The sequence below is a fragment of the Labeo rohita genome, chromosome 8 (genome assembly GCF_022985175.1).
Source record: "Labeo rohita strain BAU-BD-2019 chromosome 8, IGBB_LRoh.1.0, whole genome shotgun sequence".
Lineage (NCBI taxonomy): Eukaryota > Metazoa > Chordata > Actinopteri > Cypriniformes > Cyprinidae > Labeo > Labeo rohita.
In genome coordinates, this window is record NC_066876.1 from 17551958 (window position 1) to 17576496 (window position 24539).

A 24539-nucleotide genomic window follows, 5' to 3' on the forward strand; every position below is an offset into this window, starting at 1 on the left:
ATGACATCTAATCAGTATAATTTAGAATCTTTTTAAATTGAACTATTTTGTACCGTATCCGTGTAATTCTCTAGCCATAAAGGCTATCCCTCCGGGGTTTTCTGCAACCATGATGTGCGCACATCCCGAATGTTTACAAGCCTATAATTGGACTATAGGAGTGAACCGTCTTTGTGTATCTATAGTCTTTGATTGAACCCAGATTGGAAAGTCACTGTCAGAGAGCAGGCTATTACAACTTTTATTTTATTTTTTTTACAAAGTCCTAATTTTGCTTTTGGGGCAGCGACTGTCTTACTATTGGGAGATTAGAGGGGCTGTATTGCTTACTTTTGGAGAAACTGTAACGGTCAACTTGGATCACGTGTGCCTTGATAGCCAATCACATTACAGTCTTGACATCATTGAATTTCAGTCAGAGAATTGTGCAACACTCATTGGCAGATTACGCATACCATAGCAACGAATGGGAAGTCCTGTAAGCTGAATCACACGTGTCACAAAAAAAATCAGCTACTTCTCTTATACAGTATAACAGCATTTTTTTTTCGGTGTAAACTCTAAAAATAGTTAAATACAAAAGTATTGTTTAGTGTAAAATACATTAAAGATTAGCCGACAGCCTGTCTACTTATTAAATAATAAGATGTTTCCTCAAAAAAGCTGTTTATTCAGTGAAGTGAAGCCTCTCCTTCATTAACATCTATTAAAAAAAAACAACCTTTGGTGTCCTTTCCCAAACCGGAAGCGTTAGCTTTAGCCGTTACACTTTTTTGGCTAGGCTTGACTTCCATTGGCTTTGTTTGGGGTGTACTGGAAGAGGTCTTCATCCCTGATTTGTTTTTTGTTTTTCTTTTTGTTTTGTTTTTTACATATTTTACATCATTGCAGCACCTCTCTTCCCAGTCTGTTTCGAACACTCTGTTTGATTTTGACTCTGTCTCTTTCTTACCTTTTTATAATCCGAAGAACCTTCTTTTGCCACAAAGAACCTTTTGTGAAACAGAAAAGTTCTTCAGATGTTAAAAGTTCTCTATGGAACCATTTAAACAAAAATAGGTTCTTCTATGGCATCGTGAAGCACCTTTATTTTTAAGAGTGTCGATATTAGATATTAATGATGGTGTCAGATTTTACCCAGTTAAGTGGGTAAAAGAGGATTGGAACCCGGGGTGGAAGAAACAGCATCTCTTTGCCAGCAACAACTATGCCGGCATATCAAGTTTGGATGATATATCAATATATTTTTTAGAAGCAATGTGGTATGAGGCAATACCATTTATATCGATATAGAGTAGTATGATACAAGCACATCTGAAACAGTCGGAGCGCAATAATTCTGACTAAAATATACATTTTATATACAATATACATTTCACAAATATTGTGATTGGACAATAAATGTGCCTTATGTAAAAGTTTAAACCTACAAGTAAGCGTATTTCTAGCAGTTTTTGCACATGATTTATAAGCTAGCATTGCCTACATGGTTACATTCACTTTTTTTTTTTCAGACCCCTTTATATGTACATTGTTTGTTAGACAACATTGGGCATGATGTGATTTTTTTTTTTTTTTTATACAGACACTGTATATCGCAATTCAGCCAAAAAACACACATATGATTTTTTGGCCATATTGCCCAGCCCTAGTCACAACACTACTGAAGCTCCTCTTCTTCTTCCTCTTTACTAGCACCAGACCCCACTTGTGATTATTTAAATGTGTGACATTGTGACTTCACTGTTTCTGGAAAAAGCAAGCTGTAGTCAGAATGAGCCATTTGTTTTAGTTCTTAAAAAAATTAAATCACATTTAAGAACTTATAAAAAACTTACAAAATACACTGCTGTTCAAAAGTTTGGAATGGGTAAGACTTGTAAGTTTTTATGCTCATCAAGGATGCATTTATTTGATCAAAAATACAGAAAAAAAAATAATATTGTGAAATGTTATTACAGTATAAAATAATGGTTTCTATTTTAATATGCTGTAAATTATTTTACAATTTATTCCTGCAATACAAAGCTGAATTTTTATCAGCCATTACTCATCTTCAGTGTCACATGATCCTTCAGAGATCATTCTAATATATTAATGTTGGAATTTTTTTTTTGTGTTACTTTTTTTCCGGATTCTTTGATGAATAAAAAGTTAAAACAGCATTTATTGAAAATATAAATCTTTTCTAACAATATAAGTCTTTGCTACCACTTTTTAGCATTTTTACACATCCTTGCTTAATAGAAGTATTAATTTCTTTTCTGAAAAAGGAAGAATAAAAATTTATTGAGCTTTAAACTTTTGAACAGAAGTTGTTAAAAAAAGATTTCTATTTTAAATAAATACTGTTCCCTTTAACTTTTTACTCAGTAAATCCTAAAAAAGTATCACAGGTTGAACAGCAGTGTATATGAACTACAACTTGCTTTATTGAACACACACTCAAAAGAAATGGTTCAAAAAGTAGAACAAGAAGTGAATCCGTTTCTGTAAGTATAACGTTTCATGTATCATCATGAAGTGTTGCAATCTGTTCTGGTGTTCACCACCTCTATTTATTTCTCTTTTGGTTCAGCCATAATGTTTAGTCATAACAAGAATTGTAACAGGTGTGTGTGTGTTTGAGAGAGAGAGAGAGAGAGAGAGAGCAAGAGACTGAACTTTGGAATGAAGGTGAAAGGTAAAAGAAAAAGAACAAAAGGAATGTCACATGAGTTAACAGTTTTCCAAATAAATGGCATCATTCGAATTCAAAGTCAACTTAAGATGATTATTACCCAAAATATGTGTGGATTGTTGAATGCAAACACTGAGAGAAAAGTCAATGTTGAATGGAAATGTCCTTAAAATGGAAAAGTCCAGTTATAATGTTTCTTATACCCCTTGAACTTGTTGCCCCCCCACGACAGCCGTCTGTGATGTATAGCTCACTCAGTAGAACAGGTTGAAGAACACAAATCAGACAACACACCTTTCCAGTTCTTTATTAATTTCATTATAAATATGAACTTAATGACTTAAAAGTTCAAAACAGGAAACAACGAAAAGGCATTAAGGCGTTATTTTCAGTTTTCAACAAGTAGCCGTCCTACAAAAACATACTGAATGAGACTTTGAGGTGAATTGCAAAACCAGCCGAGATAGCGATTTAAAGGCTTCTCCCAATAAATCAGTAAGAACGAACATTCAGTAACAAGTGTGAATGCCAAAGGTCAATCAAATGACCCCATGTGAACAAGGGATTGGCTTTGTTTTGTTATCCAAAGGAAAATACAATATTTTGGAGCAAGTACAATGTGATTAGATCAATCTCCTCACCGGCCACATACTACAGCGCTGTACATGGAAAGCAAGGAGCCTTAAAATTAAAATGTTTTTAACACTCTAATCTTGCATGTTTGATAATACAATCACTCAGCTACCACTATATCAACCTCCTCTACACATTGCACACCAGTAACATTTCTTAAGCAAAATCCATAATAATTATCCCTGCAGAACAACAAGCTTAACCAGACAAAAGCACAATCTTTACTGCATCAACACATCACGATCACAGGCTGCTCCACCTCACCTCTTCCACCATTTTAAATCAATAGGAAATAAGCTTAGAAATGTTACAGCTGGTGGAGACCTTCTCGATCAGTAGGAAAAAAAATAATGAGCTACGTAATGTGATATGATCGTCCACACTTTGCGACGTAGAATGTTATAATAAAAACTTAACACAAACTAAGTGGAGTCCAAATCAAAGTAATTGGTTTAAGCTCCAGTTCCCTGTACAGTGAAAATTGGAGTGTTTTCTTCAAATAAACACCGACCAAACACACCACAACGCATCTATTAGCTGAGAAAAAAATAAGTTTGGCATCTTGTATCAGCATAGAAATATATAAGATATTAATCGACTGTCAAAAATACTACAATATTCCACTAAACAAATCTTCCTGAATTCAGAAAAGGAGGAAATAAGATGTAACACAAACACATGACATTATGAATCAGCTCAAAACACCTCACATATGTTTTTTTTTTTTACAGTTCTGACTCCTTTGTAACAGTTTTACAACTCTGGACATATGTATTAGCTCTCTTTCTGACCTATCTAAACATGTATTATCACCATACTGACCTATTGAAACACAAAAACTGCCACATTGCTGCTGACAGTAACAAGATTTTGGCATGAATATTAACATAAGCATAAAACTTAAAAGCTATAGCTTGATTACGGTTGACCTCTTTATAGTTTTTGAGCTTTGAAGGGATGAAGATCAGAAATATTTTTAGTGAATCATCTGTGCAAACAGGGTGTAACATTTCTGTTAAAAAATAACTCAACTGATTCAAAAGTAAAAAAAAAATGGCACAACAAAAATGATCACAATTTGATATAAAATATTAATTGTTCATTTCTTCTTCCATTTCTTCACTCTTATAAGACGACTGTTACAATGGTAACCACACACGATAAACACTGCCTAAACTACTTTGCTTGAATAGCAACACTTTTTAAAGCAAAGCAAAGATCTTTTTTCTATTAGTGAAAGATTTCTTAATTCTAATAATTCAAAATATGACTAGTGCTGTATTTAAATATAAAGTCAAGTAAATAAATCTTTTTCTTATCCATTGTCATTGCAGCTTTATAAAAGAAAATGTGTATAACGCTCATTAAATAAGCAGTTAGTAGTAGTTGTAAGTTACTAGACAGCTAGATGTTGATTCTGTCATTTTCCTCATGCTGTAACTGCCTTTAACATCTCATATTATTATTAAATAAGATCTACGAGCTGTGTGATTTAACATGCTAGCGTTATATTGAACATTAAACGGTTAATGTACTGTACGCAAACCCAAAACTCAAGCAATGGCGTGAAAGTGTTAACTGGTCAAGCTCGCGTCGACCTAGCTTACGATGAAGTTAATACAAAATAAAAATGAGGCCTTTTCTTAATGTCTAATGGTTATCTCAGTGTCGAGTAGTGAGGATAGCAATGGCTTATTCACACTGAAACACTAAAGACCTAAATGTGAAAATACTTCTAATATTCTTGGTCAAGAGCTGACTGTTTGCAGCACCTCTGAATTTGCTTCAAAAGAAAGTATTATAATGAAAAGATGAATGAAGTGTAAGGATGAGGCCAAGCAAAGCAAGTTGCGATTCGTCTTTTAAGGCGTACTGAAGTAAGACTGCATATGATGTTGCTCTGTCCGTTCAGACACGAGCAACAGATGAAGACACATGTTTTCAGCCCTCTGTGGTCAAAGAGCCAAAATGCCTTGAGTTTACCGCACTTTAACCCCAAACAAGAGAAGGGTGAGAGCAAGAGATATCAGTCCCAAAGGCCGAACCCAAGAGCAGAGGCCAGTCCCTTAGAAACAAGCTAATCAGCAAAGCTTTGAGCAGTTGAAGGATGAGAAGGTGTCCAGAAAAGAGCCCACTTTGTTCAAGTATTGGCATTTTAAATAAATTTGCTTGTTTTTTTGCACTTTGAAGAGTTTTAAACATTTCACACAAGTCTCAAGTTTTCAACAAGGATTTGAGTGTTTGGATTTTTAAAGTGAGCGGGGTAGGATATTGCTTTCTTTCGCTCTGTCAACCCCCTTTTTGTTAACTTTTGCGAAGAATTGATGGCTTTCTAATTTGGGCTTTGATATCTTGCCGTTCCTCTTGTTCTGTCTGAGGGAGGACAAGTAGACGGAGAAAGATGGTTCTCCTATAAGCAGGTCTGAGGTAGGGGAGGTGGGTTGGTGGCAGAGGAAGATTACTTGGTTTTCTGGGCCCATCTGAGGTCATCTGATCTTGGTTTCTCTCCTGTCACGCTCTGGATCAGATCTTCCAGGTTTCTCCAGAATCCCAGTTTTTCTAAAGGATAGTTCAACCAGCCTGCACATACAAAGATATTTAGGTCAATGATAGGGCTGTCAAACGATTCATCGTGATTAATCGCATACAAAATAAAAGTTTGAGTTTGCCTTATATGTGTGTGTGTGTACTGTGTGTAATTTTGATGTATATATAAATACACACAAATTAATGTATACATTTAAGATGTTTATATTTAATATAAATGAACTTTAAAACTTTAATAAATACATATACTTGTAAATATTTCTTACATTTATACATGCGTTTGTATTTATATTTACATAAATACACACACATGCATTAGGCAAACCCAAACTTTTATTTTGTATGCGATTAATCGCAATTAATCGTTTGACAGCCCTGATGACACATAGGAGTATAATTAGGGCCCTGTGAATTACGAGATTTGGAAAATGCAGACGGAATTGTGGAATCCAGTTGTAAAAATGGAATTTATTGTATGATATGTAAAAATTTTGGATGAATAAATCAAAAGTCAGTACACACTCATGATTTTTTTAGCCTCTGTTGCCTCAATATACAACCTCAATTCTGTCCCAACTTTACAAAATTACAAAAAAAACAAAAGTTGGCCAGTGAAAACATTGACTTAATTAGAAAGAAATAAAATCCAATTAAATAAAGGTTAAAGAGAATGAACTGAAAAACATATTCTTGAATTTATGGCATTTCTTGAAACGTCCCAACTTTTCCGGAATTGGGGCTGTATGAGTACATGAACGCATAAATCTCTAGAACTGCTCAGAGTCACTTCATGAGCATTTTAATGTTTCTTGTGAGAAAAAACAAAATTACCGCCATATCGTATACAAACAGAAACTTAAAGGTCTTTACAGCAACCCACCAAATTACAAGTTTGGTTTAACTATGACAGAAATATATTATTTAATGTAATGATAGTGATAGTACTACTACTATTACTAAAATTCTGATTAAAATTTATTTTTAAGGAATATTGGTTACACTTTATTTTGATAGTCCACTTTAGACATTGTACTAACTATAAGTAACTTTGCAACTACATGTCAACTAATTCTTAGTAATTTGCAACTACATGTCTACTAACTCTCATAGTAGACTGTTAGGTCAGGTTCAGGGTTAGTAGGATAAGTTGACATATACTTGCAAAGTTTAGAAGAGTGTTAGAAGATATTAAGCAGACAGTCTACTAATACTCTAATGACTAGTTGACATGCAGTTGCAAATTTACTTACTGTTAGTAAAATGTCTAAAGTGGACTATCAAAATAAAGTGTTACCGGAATATTTACCAGAATTTATTGACCAAAAAATGTAAATACACAACACAGTATTTCTGGGAAAAAAAATAAATATATAAATAAATAAATAAATAAAAAAAATAATAATAATAAATTAGGTTTTGATAAAATGATAAAATTAATTATTTAGAGATGCTTTTAATTATCACATTTCAATGAAACCTTTTAAAATGGAATCCAAAAAATTACTAAACTAAATTTGAGGAAAAAAAAATTCTTAGGGCTTTAAAAATGTAGTTTGGTATATAATTTTGGTATATCATTTTATGTAACTGGTATATAATTTTGATGAGTTTCGATGATTTTTTTTTTTTTTTTTTCTACACTGAAATGCAAGTTAAAAAAATGTTTAAATTTAGTGGCTCTGAAAAGGGTGTAATCAAGTAAAAAAAAATAACAACAACCGCAATAACAAAAATTCTCTTACACTCTGAATAGTGTAAGAAATAGTGAGTGTACACATCTTTATAATCATTTTATTTGTTTGTTTAGTTATTTATTTGGAAAAAGGTTCTTTTCAAGGTAAAATTTTTGATTACTGATTCATAAATGTCATTAGTTTTTAGCATTTTTGGGTAGTATCACACTCAAGTGGGTCTATAATCATCCTCTTTATGATGTAATTTCCTTTTTTGTATTTTTTTTCTGCATGTTGGTTGCACCATATGACTTATTTTTGAATTTTTGAACAAACAACATGTATTGAATGAACCACATGTATTTTTATGTATGATTAATAGATACATTTAAAAAAAAAAAAAAAAAATAGAACCATAAATACATACACTACTTTTCAAAGGTTTGGGGTTTGTTTGTTTGTTTTCAGTGAGAGAAATTAATATTTTCATTCAGCAAGAACGCATTGATCAAAAGTAATACAACAGACTTACATTGCTACAAAAAGTTATATTTCAAATAAATGCTGTCCTTTTTGAACATCTGCCTATTTAGAAAAAACGATCACGGTTTCCACAAAAATATTAAGTAGCACAACTGTTTATATAACACTGATAATTGTCAGTGTTAAAGTTTCTTGATCACCAAATCAGGATATCAGAATCATTCTAATCATGTGACTGGAAGGAAGTAATGAGCACAAATGTGCATATTGTGTTTGTGCATGTACCTGTGGTAATGCAGAAGTAGGTTTCATGAGGTGAAACGTGGTGAACTCTGTGGTGTTTCCGGGGTAAAATGATGTGGCAGTCCTGAAGTAACGTCACCCAGCGTGGGAGCCCAAAATATGTGTGCGACCACTTGTGAATCTGATTGGTCAATGTAACAAAAATGGCTAAAGCAAAGACGTAACAGTACCAGGGGTAGTTCCGATAGATCTCCGCTGAAGACAGATTGAGAAAGAGAACAGCACGATATGAGTGATTCCAAGTCAGAAATGAATGTGGTTCATCATTTGTCTTTCCAATGGACAGATAATATTGACGTCTTACCTGGTGAGAGCATCAAGAAGTTTGCAGCCATGTTAGCCAGAGGGACGATAGTCAACATACAGTTATCACCATTTGTCTCAATGAAATCATGGCGCGTTATAGCTGTTGGATCGATGTGGTGTTCTCGAAATGGACGAATGAAGGCCTGGGATGGAGGAGAAGTTCATTTTTTAAGAGAAGTAACTATGCTTAGTTGACAAAATTTTCTTGAGATTCAGATTTTCTCAAGATCTTTATGTTCGAAGACGTTTAAAAGATTTACAAATACAAATCTTAAAGGGATAGTTCACCCAAAAATAAAAATTACCTCATGATTTACTCACCCTTAAGCCATCCTAGTTGTATATGACTTTCTTCTTTCAGACGAATACAATTAGAGTTTTAGCAACATCATATGATGTTGCTAAAAAGAACATTATTTTGTGTATTTGGTGTAATGCAATGAGTTTACGTGGTTTTTTTAGGTTCAAAAAACTTTCTGAAATGCATTGATTTTTACAAAGCTCATTGTTGTGAAAAGTGCGGTATGCTCTGATTAGCCAGCTATTCAGTGTGTTGTGATTGGCCAAATTCCTCAAGCGTGTGACGGAAATGTTTTTCCCCCTACCATGTGATGCTGTGTCCTGGCATGACAAGACAAAAACAATAAAACCCATTATAAATGACGCATTTGTTGCATCCAGTGAGGACATAATTATTGATTCTAATGACTCATACTGTCTTTTTACATTGCGTTGTGCTTGTAAACAGAACACCATGTCTCCATTTGTGATTGTAGAAACGACAAACAAGCAGTACTCTACACTGCTCAATACTCGCGTTTGAATAGCGAGTAGCAAATTCTTTATATATGAAATTGTACTTACAGGCTGTGAGTCAGAAGTACAAGACTGTCCATGCAAAGTTGGAATTGCCCCACTTTATGCACAGCCGGCATTGTAGGCTACTCTCCCAGGTTCAGGAAACAGTCCTCCATAAAATGCGCTGCACACACTCGAATATTTGCGTTGTAACCTTACTGTTCTGGAACAGTGTTGTAAATATAACTTAACTACTGATTTCTCGTTGTGTGCTCATTTGGAGGGCCAAACAAAGTACTTTCGCTTTCGCAACAAAACACACAGCATCTCTACAACATGGTGGCAGCTGCGACAATACTACAGCAAGAATAAAAGTTACGCCGCCTTTGTTTGCGTATACATTTGGCCGTTTTTATGCAAATCTTCCCACACTGTGAGATACACTTAAGTTTTAGAAAGAATATCTCTTTGGATTTAAGCAACTTTTGCAACTTTACTGATCTTATATATGCACAAACAGCTTGTAACACTCCAAAGACAAAGGAAAACATGAAATCGCATCATATGACCCCTTTAAATGTAAAAATGTCCTGGCTCTTCCAAGCTTTATAATGGCAGTGAATGGGTGTTGAGATTTTGAAGTCCAATAAAGTGCATCCATCCATCATAAAAAGTGCTTCACACAGCCCGGGGGGGCTAATAAAGGCCTTCTGAAGTGAATTGATGTGTTTGTGTAAGAAAAAAATTCATAAACAGTACTCTCTAAGAAAGTGAAAAAGTGAAAGTGTGACGACGTATTGTCAAGTATGGTGACCCATACTCGAAATTGGTCCTCTCCATTTAACCCATCACGAGTGCACACATGCACACACACACCCGACTGCGCCCGGGGTGCAATTGGGGGTTCGGTGCCTTGCTCAAGGGCACTTCAGTCATGGTACTGAAGGTTAATTTTTGCTAACTGTTGTACACATTCACGAAACAGTTGTGTTTCAGCGGATCATGTAGGATGTAGGTGTAGTGTAAGCTCCGGTAAGAATATGCTAGTCTCGTGAGAACTCAGTTTTGTTTACAACTGTTTTGACATATATCGAAATCCTCAGACATTTTTCTTTACAAATTCTTGTTTTGTACTTCTAATTTATGACTGGTGTTTTGTTTTGCTCTGTCCACTGCACTTCCGCATTCGTAACTTCTCACTGGAGCTTACGCTACGCCTACACCGAATGTCATCCGCTGGAACACCACTCTCTCATGAACGTGTGTACTTTATAATGTTTTAAATATGGACATTTTCCTCACACAAACGTATCAGTTAATTTCAGAAGGCCTTTCTTAATCTCCTGGAGCAATGTGTAGTACTTTTTATGATGGATGGATGCACTTTATTGGACTTCAAAATCTGAACACCCATTCACTGCCATTATAAAGCGTGGAAGAGCCAGGATTTTTTTACATTTAAAGGGGTCATATGATGCGATTTCATGTTTAATAATGTTTCATGAATATAACTCCAGCTGTATGCATCTGAAAGAAGAAAGTCATATACACCTAGGTTGGCTTGAGGTCGGGTAAATCACGGGGTAATTTTTATTTTTGGATGAAATATCCCCTTAAATGTCCTAAAAATCTGCATGATCTATGGTCCATCTATTTGATCTCACAGTATTTATTCATTGATTTACCTTAACTCTGGCAACACTTAATGACATGAAAAAGAGTGTTTCACTTCTGTACCTTCCCAACGATGGGCAGATCCACTGAACCCCATGTGTCAGCACCCCAGTGGACCAAACCAGAGGCAAAGTCTGCTGTCAGGATTCCTGCCACTACACAAAAACATACAGCAGATTCTAAGTATACTATCAATTTTTAAATCCTATTATAAACCAAAATGTCTTTTAGTTCCCATAAAAAAGTAGTTTTTGGTAGCTGCAAGTCACACAGAGACACATTCTAGCAGCTCTTAGCAATGCTGGGAATTTCCAAGTTGTACTTTATAACATCTTTGTTGTGCCTACCACTGCTTTATTAAACACTGACATGTATATGTGGGATTGTTTGTTGTACCAACCGATGCCCAGAAGGATGTACCAGGTATGTCCCAGGTGGAAGTATGTTACCAGATAACAGAAGTTGAAGGCCATGAGGGTAAAGCAAAGAAGCACACTGATCCATTCCTGACATCTTTTTCCTGTAAAAAAAATAGACACAAGACCTTTTAAATTGCACACTTTAGTCAACAGGGTCCACAGCAGTGCACCAAATTCAAATAAAAATTGGCTTTGGTGAGTGTATATATATTTATGGGCAGTCCAAATTATTTATATATGTATCTTCAGAGTGTCTCCTTGAGATAGCTTTACTGAAGTGTAGTAGTAACCTCAGCCCTTAACCAGAACGCTGCTGCAGATCAACCAAAAAACACCCCATCTCCTATAGAAAACTAAATCTCCCATGGTTTTCCTAGAGAGCAAACGGCTAAATATAAATCAACAATATGGCCACATGAAGAATCTATATTAAACTACACTGGCAGCTAATATTCAAATACAGCATCATTATTATAGGTAGTGCAAGGACTAATATTTGAATAGATGTCTAAAACAAAATGAGACAGATGGATATGTTATGAGCTTGCATTCAAGCAATGCTCTGAATGTCACTATGTTTCATGTTACAGCTACAATTATGTGCCGCTGGCAAATTCACCTTTGCCCTAAATTCAGTGCAGAACCACTTCGCAGAAAATATCTGAAGTGACCAAAGAAATGATTCACAATGACTCGTTTGTTCCAAGGTGACTGATTCATTCAGAGTTAATCTGATACCAAAATACCAAGTGTCAAACACTCCCTGAAACCCCATAGTGACTGTAAACAGGACAAGACTATCAGAGCACACTGGTTAAGTTAGAGAAGCACTAAATCTAATGCTACTCAGAAACCCACATCAGTCTTGCTACATTTGACATTGAACCGCAGCACGTCACCCACACCAATTCCAACAAACTCAGATCTGTCACAGCTACCACACCCTCACACTACTCTGCTTACTGTGACGTTTTGTTTTGTTTCCGCTCCTGTTCTGTTCCTGTGTTCATATACATCATTTGTTCCCTACACAATGTCCACTGTTCCCTGCTGGTACTGATGAAGTTCCTCCTCCCACGGTACACTCAGATTTTCTGAGCACAATCTATTCAACTATTGTGGGCCTTTGGTTCTGTGTGAACCTGTTGTGTTAATACTGTAAAATAGATTTTTTGTTGTTTGTTAAAAACAAAGAGTGAACCCAACACTGTACATATAGGTGCTCTCAATAAGTTTTTCAATACTCAATAGTGCCAATTTTGGATTTTGTACTGACACTTATTGACTTGGATGCATTAAGATACTAACTGCTGCTGCTTCATATTGAGGATGTTTATCTTTTTGTTTTTTTGTTTTTGTGTTCTGACAATGCTGTTAAGGTACAGTTACATTTGTGACCCTGGACCACAAAACCTGTCATAAAATAGGCAACAGTACATTGTATGGGTCAAAATTATCAATTTTCTTTTATGCCAAAAATAATTAGGGTATTAGATAAAGATCATGTTCCACGAATATATTTTGTAAATTTCTTACCGTGCATATATCAAAACGTAAGTTTTGATAAGTAATGTGCATTGCTAGGAACTTCATTTTGGATAACTTTAATGGTGATTTTCTTAATATTTAGATTTTTTTGCACCCTCAAATTCAGATTTTCAAATAGCTATCTCGGCCAAATATTGCCCTATCCTAACAAACCATACATCAATGGAAAGCTTATTTATTTAGCTTTCAGATGTATACATCAGTTTTAAAAAATGGACCCTTATGACTCTTTTGTGTTCCAGGGTCACATGTAGCATCACATGTTCGTTTGAGTAGGAATCAATGTAATTGCAAATGTTGCATGAAGACGAAAGATGTCCCCATGCAGATTTCGCAGTGGGTTCAGGTTGGTCACGAATTCACTGCGACCAACAGAAAGCTACTAGGTTTAGCTGTGCTTCATATATCACTATACTTTTGACAATGGACTTTAAAAATAGCTTTATTTGTTTTGATTACAGTAAATGGATGATTCAACCAAAAATAAAAATTCTGTCATTATTTACTCACCCACAAGTTATTCCAACCCTGTATGGGTTTCTTTCTTCTGCGCAGAAGGAGATATTTTGAATAATGTTAGTAACCAAACAGTTGACTGTAGCCATTGACTTAAACAGTATGGAAAAAAATACCAATGGCTACTGTCAACAGCATTGTTCATAATGTATTTTGTATTCAAAAGAAGAAAGAAACTCAGGTTTAGAACAAGTGGAGGGTAAGTAAATGACAGAATTTTCATTTTTGGGTGAACTATCCCTTTAACTGTTATGTTTATTTTGTAAATCACATAAAACTCCTGATAAGCGTGTTATATGCAGAAAATAGTACTATTTTAAGTAAAGCTGTTTGTTGCTCGGCACAATATGTGACCCTGGACCACAAAACCAGTCGTAAGGAGCAATTTGTAGCAACAGCCAAAAATACATTGTATAGGTCAAAATTAACAACTTTTCTTTTATGACAAAATCATTAGGATATTAAGTAAAGATCATGTTTCATGAAGATATTTTGGACATTTCCTACCGTAAATATATCACTACTTAACTTTTGATTAGTAATATGCATTGCTACAAACTTAATTTGGACAACTTTAAAGGTGATTTTCTTAATATTTTGATTTTTTTGATTCCAGATATTCAAATAGTTGTCTCTCGGCCAAATATTGTCCTATCCTAACAACCATACAAGAATGGAAAGCTTATTTATTCAGCTTTCAGGTGATGTATAGCTCTCACATATGTCAATAGTAAAGACACCTATGAAGAGACAACCCACTCCATGTAGAAAAAGTAAGTTTAATGTTTGTTTGTTTGTTTACATAAAAAATACTGAGCGAATGCATAATTATTAATCTATGTAGCAACCAAGAAATCAAAGCGATCTCCTGTCAGTATCTGACAGCTAGAAGTACCACTACTATTTCTGGCACAGAATAACGTCCCTTGGGAATATAAGACATAGATGAGCTCAAAAGGCATGATTAATATCCTGTTTTGGTTAAAAAAAAAAAAAAAATATTGCCACAACCAATTATGTTCGACTGGTCAGGTGACTAGCATTACTAACTAATGGGGCACGGAGCTCATTCAAACTGGTTGCCAAATAAACATCATTCAGTAATCCATCCCTATATGCTACAGTAATAACTGCGTCGTGTTTACCCCCGCAGAGACCCCAGACTGAATATGCACACGTTCTGCTACGTGCACTTTCAAAACATACTACTCTAGATTACGAGGCAAATGCTACGGCTCTGTGACCGTGCTGTCCATGGGAAACTCGTGGCTGGCAGTCCGTTCAAACCTCGGTGTGGGCAGAGGCGGGCGGATACCGGCGCCGACGGAAAACGCAAAAAACCGGTTTAAATTCTCACCTGGCGAGTATAACTCCGCGAGCTCTCGAGCACCTGCATGCTGTGGACCCCATCTCGCGCCCGGCTGCTCGGGTCCACTTGGCTCGGGTGTGTGAAAGTTTTCCGAAGACCCGCTTTTGCTCTCGGTGCTCGCCATATTCAGTCCGGTTCGGGCGCAGCGGATGCGTTAATTCCGCATCCTGAACTCCACGCCTCTGTCTGCCCTGTTCCGCGTCTCTCCCTTCCACCAATGGCGTTTGTTCTTTTGCAACATTCATCCAATCAGCAACTAAAACACGTTTCCATAACAAACATGACGACCAATTAGAAAACAAGAATGTCCTGACCCCACCCGGATGCAACCAATCAGAAAACAGGCTACAGCGACGGCGATTAATTTTAATTACTTTGATGTAAAATTGTGGCGTGTATGCATCGTTGTATTTTTCTGTTTATTGTCAAAATATTAATTTTCATAATGTTATTAAAAATTAAATTTAGTGTTTTTAGTTTGCAAAGCAAGTCACTTCAAAGATGCGAAATACGTTTATGGAACAAATAGAAGACAAAGTAGTAATTAGTTCATTCAGAATGAAAATATTTCTTCTAAATAAAAAGATCCGTCATAATTTATTAACCCATATTCTGGTCCAAAGTCCATATGACACTCCTGATTGCGGGAACACTTTTAAATATTAGTTCATAATTGTTATTTATTACTGTTAAACGAGCATCATTTCAGTAGACTGTGTTAAAAATACGACTAGGCATTCATGTTTGATTTTAAATGTTGAATACATCTGATTTGGGTAGCTGGTGCTCTATAAGAAGTAATGCAATGTGTAAAATAACCTATGATATAATGCTAATAAATAATCTACATAAAATAGTAATAACAACATAAATACACAATATTGGAGATAAATTTGGCATGTATATCATTTCACGTTTTGAGAGCTTAATGAGTCAGGTCTTGCAAGACGTTGCGCTATGATTGGGGGATGTTCAGGAACTGAATAAGAAAAGAAAATATTGAGAGAGAGTGAAGCAGCCTGCTTCTAGAGGACAATGATGAAATTCAGTTAAGCAGCTCTTGTAGTGCAATCCTTTATCTACCCACCAGATGGTAGACTAACCACATTACTAAAGATGCATAAACATATTTATTGCACAAGCCAACGCCTGCTGCCTTGGAACATGACCATGATAATCAAATTGAAATTGAAATTACTACTGAGGATATTGAGGGTTAGACAATGAAATAATGTGATATTAATCAGTAAAGTGAAAAAGACTGATTAACTAACTTTAATGTGTGAAAATAAAGTGTGGATCATACAGCAGGATGATAGGCCTGCCAATAGAAACAGTGACCTTTAAATGAAACAGACACTTCCGGCGGTCTTGCAAATAATTGGTCAATACAGCATTAGAGACAATGTTACATTACAACTTTGACCTGTTTACTGCATCACTGCACAGCCCCTATAGAGAATTTTATTTTTGTCGTTATATCAGGGACTATGCATTTAACCTTAAGAATGACATTTAATGAATTTGCTTGTATTGTTAACACAGTTACTAACGATGGTCTTTAGACTGACAATTTACAATCCTCCACTTCCCCCAGTGCCTTGTTGTGTAATTATTACACAGCTCTTGAAAAGTCTTTAGTACAGCCAAATATCAAATATTGATAATCCTAGTATTTTTATTATTATTAAAAAAAAACATCTTGGGTTGTGCTATATTGTAAATACAATCATTAAACTATGGCCTTTAGCCACGACTGACTGTATTTACAATGCAGCACATTCTCCGGTGCCTTGTTGCGTAACTACTACACAGCTCTTAAGAAGACTTTATTACAGTCAAATATCAAACGCTTATGACCGCTCCTGGAAAAAAAAAACTGCATATGTAGCTGAACCCTTTTTATTTTATTAGTTTACTAAATAAAAGTTCTGTCTTTAGAGTTACGCAGAGCACATAAACAAACAAATAAAATAACATTTATTTACAATTATGATTGACTATACAATTACTTCAGCTTATCTAAACTTATGCCTGTTGTGTAGATGCCATGTGTACATAGCATATGTGTGCATGCGAATATATACAAAAAAAAAACAATAAAAAGGAATATATATATAATATATGTGTGTGTGTATTATTTTTTTCACCTGAAGACAAATTCCTTAGAAGTGAAAAGATACATGGCAATAAATACAAAAAGAATACAAAAAAAAAAAAATCTCGTTCTTAAACTGAATATGATAAAAAGACTAAAGTCAGCATATTTGTATGTTTACGCCGTGTTTATTTATTCGTGTGTTCACAAGACCCCAGTTTTGAGTTGTGAGTGTTTGCGGTCAAAACCAGAAGAACGCGTCACACTCAACAGAGAATCGCCGCCCCCTCTCACACCCCTATAAACACCCCAATCCGAGGCATGGGAACTGACTCGAGCTCTCCAGCGATCGCTGGGCAAGCAACCTATCACCTACATAACTAGACAGAAGTCATCTAGTTATTACTGCCGACGGAAAACAGTTGAATTTTCGCGTGAGTTTTGCGCTGCCGTCGGGAACACTTGCGAAGTTATCAGGGGGAAGGCGAAACCCTGATCTCCGTCCTGCCGCAATCCGGCGGGTGTTAAGATCCATGGAAGTGGCCGGTTTTTACGAGGGGGACTACCTCGCTTTCCACAGCACTAACGCCAGCAGCAGTCCGGTCAACGACGGCATTTGCAAGCAGCCTACGAACGGCTCCATGACGAAGCTTCATGACATTTCTGAGCACGAGAAAGCCATAGACTTCAGCATCTACTTGGACTCGCCCCAGTACCAGCATCTGGCCAGCCAAGACGAAACCCGGCACCGCGCTCTGGGAATCTACAGCGACTATCTCTCCGAGGAAAACAAGACGAAGAGAGCGGTGTTACAGAACTACAAGAACTACATCTCGCTGACGGAGCGGGACTCGAACCAGCTGGCGTACCCGGAGCTACAGGAGACGCGCATAGACGCGGTGTTCAGCCCGGACTTTCTGGGCAGCTTTGCCAAAACTAACTGGCGACACGAAGAGCCGCCAATGGATGGTTCCGGGGGCTTTGACATGCGCTCGTACCTGCAGTACCAGAACGCTCCCAGCGGCAGCCTGGGAAACATTTCCACCGCGTCCTCCTCCTGCTCGAGCCCGCCAGGTACACCTGCGCCGCCAGGTAAGGGAAGATCACCTCAGTCTGGCGGCAAAATGGCCTCTGGCGGCAAAGGGAAGAAGAGGCTGGAGAAGGACAGCGAAGAGTACAGACAACGGCGGGAGAGGAACAACCTCGCCGTCCGCAAAAGCAGGGACAAAGCCAAAATGCGCAACCTGGAGACCCAACACAAAGTGCTCGAACTCGCGGCCGAGAACGACCGGTTACAGAAGCGCGTGGAGCAGCTGTCGCGGGAGCTGGCGACTCTGCGGAACCTGCTCTCCGCCACCGGCCAGTGCTGACGGGACTCCCGCGGTGCTTACAGTGACTGTCAATGACTTTAAAGAGTGCAGAATTTACAACAAAAGTTTTCTGTGATTCATTTGAAAACGGGCGATCGCTCGCTCGACGCGTTTACAGCTGAGAAAAACAACATGAAAGTGGACTGTGCGTCTGGATTGCGCAATATCACACCGTGTGCTCGGTATAACTCTGGTAATCCTGAAACCCTGTTATGTATTTCGTGTGGAAAGTATTTTTGTACGGGTTTTAAAGTGAGCTATCTACTGTTTAATATTCTGTTATTTAAATTCCTTTCCCCATATCTGGGGCAGTGGTTGTCATGGGAAGATTTGTACTGCAGAGGTATGATGCAACTCATTGTAACAGTATTGGAAACGCAGTGAAGAAGTCTTATGAAAAAGATAAAGGTACAACTGGTCTACTTGCTATATACTATTTTATTGAATTAAATGATTTTTACTGTTCTGGAATCCTGTGTGTCTGACCACATTTTATTAACGCTGTCTGTCAAAAACATATTAGCACACACCCACCCATTTACCCACAGCTGCTGAGATTCAGTTTCCATTCGAGTGAATACTCCTGGTTTCACTTTAGCAGGCTTTTTTATTTAACATTTGTGCATATAACCGTGTGCCTGTGTATACACGTGAAGACATATTAATCATTTACAGTTATTTGATACAAATCTCCTGTTTCGTGACTGGAATTTTGGAGATCTTTTGAAATCTGTGTTCATGAGTCACCACCGTACAGAGCTACAGTTATCTAAAATACACAGGCAGGGTCCACAATCCAAAGAGTTCAGCGGTCCGTTAAAGACTGGTTCAAGGCTAGATAAGCATTGAACTTTTTAGCCATCTCAAAACACACAAACACTTCGTTTGCTCAACAGAAAGCATGTCACAGTGAGAGAAAACCAAATATTAAACATGGACACAAAATACAGACGTGCAAGCTCCGGTTTGATTTGAGTGAAAATGAGGGTTTAGATAAGGGACATGATGAATGATCAATATGAGGTGGGTTTAATCAATATACAAACTCATATGTTCGAAAGGCCTAAAGGCAAGACACAAATGCTTTTTTAATTGAATTATTTATTGAAATGAATAAATTAAAAATATTGTCTTGAGCCACAGATGAAGTTACGTAAACATATCTGGGATAAAATAATACACTGGGAAGGCTGCAACATGCTACATCACACAAAACTCTTCCTATAAATAACAATGTGTGTGTGTGTGTGTGTGTGTGTGAGAGAGAGAGAGTAAAATATATATGAAGAGTTCAGATGCAAAACCAGCTAAAAGCCATCTCGGTCAAAAATGAGATAATGATACTGAGTGAATGCTCTCGACACATACGTCCATCAAATACTTTTACTTCAAACTCACTAAAATCCCAGCCTCAGCCCAATCAGAGGTACCGGCACTCACATAGAAACCTATACATCGGAGCCTGATAAAAATTAAAAAAAAAAAATGTTAAAGAAAGATGTCAGATGGATTTAGAGGCTTTTGCATCTGAACTCTTCATATATATAAAAAACAGCCAAGGTGGACATGATCCAATTAAAAAGATGCCTGCATCAAAGTCAACTAATCACACAGAGGAATCTGGATATTACATTTTTTCACACCGGAGAATGCACTAAATCTATTTTTTGAGAAATTTATTTTTGGGTTTCATCATTGGTAGCAGGGAAACTCTGAGCTATTGAGGTGTGACCGTTCCTGCTTGAGTCCTGCGGGCGGAAATGAAACCTGATGGACAGGTTGAATGACCTGTCAGTCAGGGAGGAGAGTAAGTAACAGGTAGACAAGAACAGTTCATCACCATGACAATAGAAGGTGGGAGAGTGAGAGAGAGAGAGGGCTTAATTATCATTACATTCAATTGTAATAATGCATCACTGAGTATATAATCAACAGCATCTAAACGTCTAGAATAAATCTTCCTCTTCCGGTCTGTTATGTGTAAAGTACAGCACAGCACTGTATATTATGTGTTTGTGTATTATTTTTATTATGTGTGATTTAACTGGCTTCATGATTAAATGCCTGCATGATGATTGCACCACACTCAGTTTTCTTAAGAAGTTTAGTTTGACATTTCGTTTGATGTTTGAAAAGGAACCTGTAGAACAGTGAGAAGCTGATCGGTAAAGGAGGAAAAGGGTGTTGTTTTGAACAGCGTATTTCACAATGCCGTCCTATAGTGCAGGAGGATCTTAGTTGCTCAACACTTCCAACTTCCTTCTCCATCTGTGCATGCAAGTGCGCTTGTGTGTGTAACGTACATCTGCCTCAGAATTTCTCTTTAGTTCAACACAGATCTGAACATTTTTAAGAACCAAGAGCTAAAAACATACCGTATACCTTTTGAATTTATTAAATGAGATTTCTTGTTCCTTATTTGTTTTTCGTGAGAAGTTTGCTTTGTTAATGCCAGACTAAGCACAAGGTCAGCACACAAACAATAATACTTAATGCCTGAGAATTAGATTATGCATTTCAAACTATTACACAATTTAAAATAAGTCGTAAACGTGAATTAGACAAAAATCGCACAGGCGGGGCCATCAGCAGGGCCTCTGACTATAGTTTAGGCTATATATTTTTATTGGCCCTTTAAATTTAAGCAACACACAGAGGTCTGTTTATACTACTACCAACAATATTCATACAAATAAAGCACAAATCTGATATGATGTTACCTCAGTCTAACGATTTTGAAAGTGTTTAGGTGCACATGACGATCTCATAGTGAAAGTAGCTTTGCTTTCATAAAAGGAAAAAAACTACTTCCACACAATTTAGCTACATATGTGAAGTACAGTTTCATCATTCAGTGTCTATGGCAGTGATTCATGTACACAAAGCCTATATTTCATCATACAGAAATTACCCATGAGCACTGTCCTTTTTCCATTCAGACAAGTGACCCCCATAATAGACTTTGTGAATGGTGAAGATAACATGGATTTGCTTTAATTTCGTGATTAATTAATTGCTTACAGTAATTAAAGTATTTGACTGTTTTGAAGCACTTGTGTGCAGAAAAAAATCAATATGAGAGGCTTGCTTATTTTCGATCGTCTAGTCGTGAGACAAGTTTGATTATTTTACGCGTATTTTGCTTAGAACAAAAGGGTTTTATGTTTTCGCTAACTTTGGTGAGGCAAGTCACTTATTCCTACGCTTATTTTACTTACGCTGTCCAGGAGAAAGTTTTTGCTTATTTTCGTTTACTTTGGTGAAGCAAGCCGCGTCTTTTACGCTTGTTTCTCCTTTAAGATCTGGCAATTCTAAACTGGGTCAGAGACGCGCAGCTTCGGTTCCAGTTCGCTTTGTTTATTTAGTTTGTGTCCAAGCCTCCTGAGGACCGTTGATTGCTAACACAGGGGTTTCCAACATCAGGATTACAAGTTTCTTTTCCCCTTTTACTAGAGAGCAATGCCCCGCCCGCTTCCAGGCAGGATTTTACCGTCAAGAGTGTTACGTCTGTCAGTAAACGAATCGCTGCGTCACGCTGCGTCCGACTTGCTGATACTAATAAGATCTAGCCTGCACTGGATTGTCAAGCCCTCATCCCACGCTCAGGCACATGTTACCTAGAAATAATTAAGGACTTCTCATATATGCCCCTTGGCTATTTTCTTGGTCCATTTGTACTTCTTTAGAATTACAGTTTGGCTGTAAAATCATACCCAATTCAAATGTTTTCAATTAAAACAGACCAAAGCTTCCTCTGCATATTTTTAGCATGTGGTTGTCCTCTCACTTCCCTTAAATGACCTTTTCCTTGAAAACACATTTTAAAAGAAAATAATTTCTTTCAGTCGGTCCTCACTGTAAAACAAACTTTTCAGGCCTCTTGAAAACTTCTCCACCCTCTCGAAATCCAGCTGATACTGTCCCAACATAAAAATGCTATGGTTAAATATTAACAACACCATTGTTGTAACTAGCAAGTCCAACGTATCAAAGGTGAACAATCCCTGGCAGACACATTAATAGTCAATGAGTTTTTGACACCCTTCCAAGTGGTTAACGTCACCTTTAAAGATGGTGCTTTTGTCTGCCATGAATGAAATTATAAAAAGACTCATTTTTGATTGAAAAATGGTCAAGAGACATCAGGTTGACAGCGGTATATTTTAGAATATTCTAGGTAAACACTTTTATTTTCATGTTCACACTATAGTGCAGAAGCAAGAGAAAAAGTATAAGAATGGAGTGCAAGATGTGGCCTAGGACTCAAACCTGCATCCAAATGAAGCTTATTAAGACAACATGGAGTCATACCAAAAGAACAAGAATAAGGTGACAATATAAAAGCGTTGTGGTCTACAACGTGGAGTAGCAAAGTGGGTTTGCGGATGGGGATGAGGTCAGCAGTTTGAATGTACTGTGATGTACCAATGGCAAAACCTTTCATTTATCCACCACTTCCCCGTTTCTCTATTTTTTTGTCGCCGTTCTTCTGTTTCTACTGGGCTCGGGTGGATGACGCTGGCGGTGAACATCCGGGGGTCCTTGCGGCACGGCTGCCGGGAACTCAGGCGTCCACAATGGCCGTAAGAGGTGGAGCCATGACCCAGCAGGACACTGGCCCAGATTTCGACACTGTTGCACTTCTGCTATTCTGCCTCTTGACGCTTGCGCAGTGGCTCACGACGACCGCCACGACGTTGGGTCGTACCGCTCGCATCATGCAGGACGGGGTTGAGTAATTGACAGCCTTCCTGTTGTTGCAAAACAACAGAATAGAACAGAACAGTGAACAGGCCACTTTGGCCATCACTATAGCCACATATTCAGGTGTCAAAATTACCCACATTAATCATCTTTACCATGCGTAAAACTAGTACTGAAGATTTGCATTAGACGTATAAAACTTATATGTGACCCTGGACCATAAAACCAGTCATAAGTAGCATGGATATATTTGTAGCAAAAGCCAAGAATACATTGTGTGGGTCAAAATGATTAATTTTTTTTAATGCCAAAAATCATTAGAATATTAGGTAAAGATCATGTTCCATGAAAAAACTGTACATTTCCTACCGTAAATATATCAAAACATAATTTTTCATTTGGACAGCTTTAAAGGCGATTTTCTCAATATTTTGATTTTTTGCACCATCAGATTCCAGAGTTTCAAATAGTTTTATCTATCAAATAGTTGTACCAAATATTGTCCTATCCTAACAAGCAATACATCGATGGAAAGCTTTTTTTATAGAGTTTTGAGATGATGTATAAATCTCAATTTCAAAAAAATGTACTCTTATGACTGGTTTTGTGGTCCAGGGTCACATATAGCCATTAAAGGGATAATTCACCCAAAAATTCAGCTCTTCCTCATGTCATTAAAACCTATATGACTTTCTTTCCTCTCTACAACACAATGTTTTAATTGTTTTTTTGTCCGTACAATGGAAGTCAGTGGGGTCCAAAACACATCGTTGCCCATTTAATTACAGTTTTTGGACACTACATGAGTAAATGATGACATCTGGATAAATTATAACAGAATTGTAATTTTTGAAATTAAAAAAATGAAAGTTCTGTCATTAATGAAACCCGTAAGACCTTTGTTCATCTCCAGAACACAAATTAAGATATTTTAGATGACATTTTTGAGAACTTTCTGACCCTGCACAGGCAGCAACGCAACTACCATGTTCAAGGCCCAGAAAAGTAGTAAGGACATTGTTAAAATAGTCCATGTGACAATTTTATGAAGCTACAAGGATATTGGGCCTTGACTGTGGTAGTTACATTGCTGTCTATGCAGGGTCAGAAAGTTCTCGGATTTCATCAGAAAGATCTTAATTTGTGTTCCAAAGATGAACAAAGGTCTTACGGGTTTTGACAACATGAGGGTAGTTAATTACAGAATTTTCATTTTTGGGTGAACTATGCCTTCATTCATCTGTCCTGTGAAGCAACTAGCACCATTAAAAAAAAATAATTATATATATATATATATATATATATATATCATGCACAGTGTTCAAAGATGATCTTGAAAACTGATTTGAATCATAATATCAATCAATCACAAACAGGAAAATCACCCCACTGTCACATGTGCAGATGTGTGATTGTGT

The 24539-nt window shown here is 36.9% G+C and overlaps 2 protein-coding genes across 2 annotated transcripts; one reads left to right on the forward strand and one right to left on the reverse strand.

Annotated features, from left to right (window-relative positions):
* Positions 1–2971: 2971 nt before the first annotated feature.
* peds1 (plasmanylethanolamine desaturase 1) lies at positions 2972–15120 on the reverse strand. Its single transcript, XM_051117385.1, has 6 exons — positions 14938–15120; positions 11498–11617; positions 11161–11252; positions 8624–8768; positions 8302–8514; positions 2972–5893 (listed from the first exon to the last, which is right to left on the reverse strand). The coding sequence occupies exons 1-6, from the start codon at positions 15071–15073 to the stop codon at positions 5772–5774; spliced, it is 828 nt and encodes a 275-aa protein (XP_050973342.1). The 5' UTR covers positions 15074–15120; the 3' UTR covers positions 2972–5771.
* A 2239-nt stretch (positions 15121–17359) lies between these two features.
* Positions 17360–18888, forward strand: cebpb (CCAAT enhancer binding protein beta). Its single transcript, XM_051117384.1, has one exon. It carries the CDS (start codon positions 17581–17583, stop codon positions 18415–18417), a length of 837 nt encoding a protein of 278 aa, XP_050973341.1. The 5' UTR covers positions 17360–17580; the 3' UTR covers positions 18418–18888.
* Positions 18889–24539: the final 5651 nt, after the last annotated feature.

Bases quoted from the DNA above. Each gene is read 5' to 3' on its own strand.
- peds1 (XM_051117385.1), bottom strand. From the start codon at position 15,073: ATGGCGAGCACCGAGAGCAAAAGCGGGTCTTCGGAAAACTTTCACACA. The intron at 11,253-11,497 runs GTTGGTACAACA...GTTTTTGTGTAG, and splicing joins GTACATCCTTCTGGGCATCG to TGGCAGGAATCCTGACAGCA. The intron at 5,894-8,301 runs GTACATGCACAA...TTGTATGTGCAG, and splicing joins CTACTTCTGCATTACCACAG to GCTGGTTGAACTATCCTTTA.
- cebpb (XM_051117384.1), top strand. From the start codon at position 17,581: ATGGAAGTGGCCGGTTTTTACGAGGGGGACTACCTCGCTTTCCACAGC.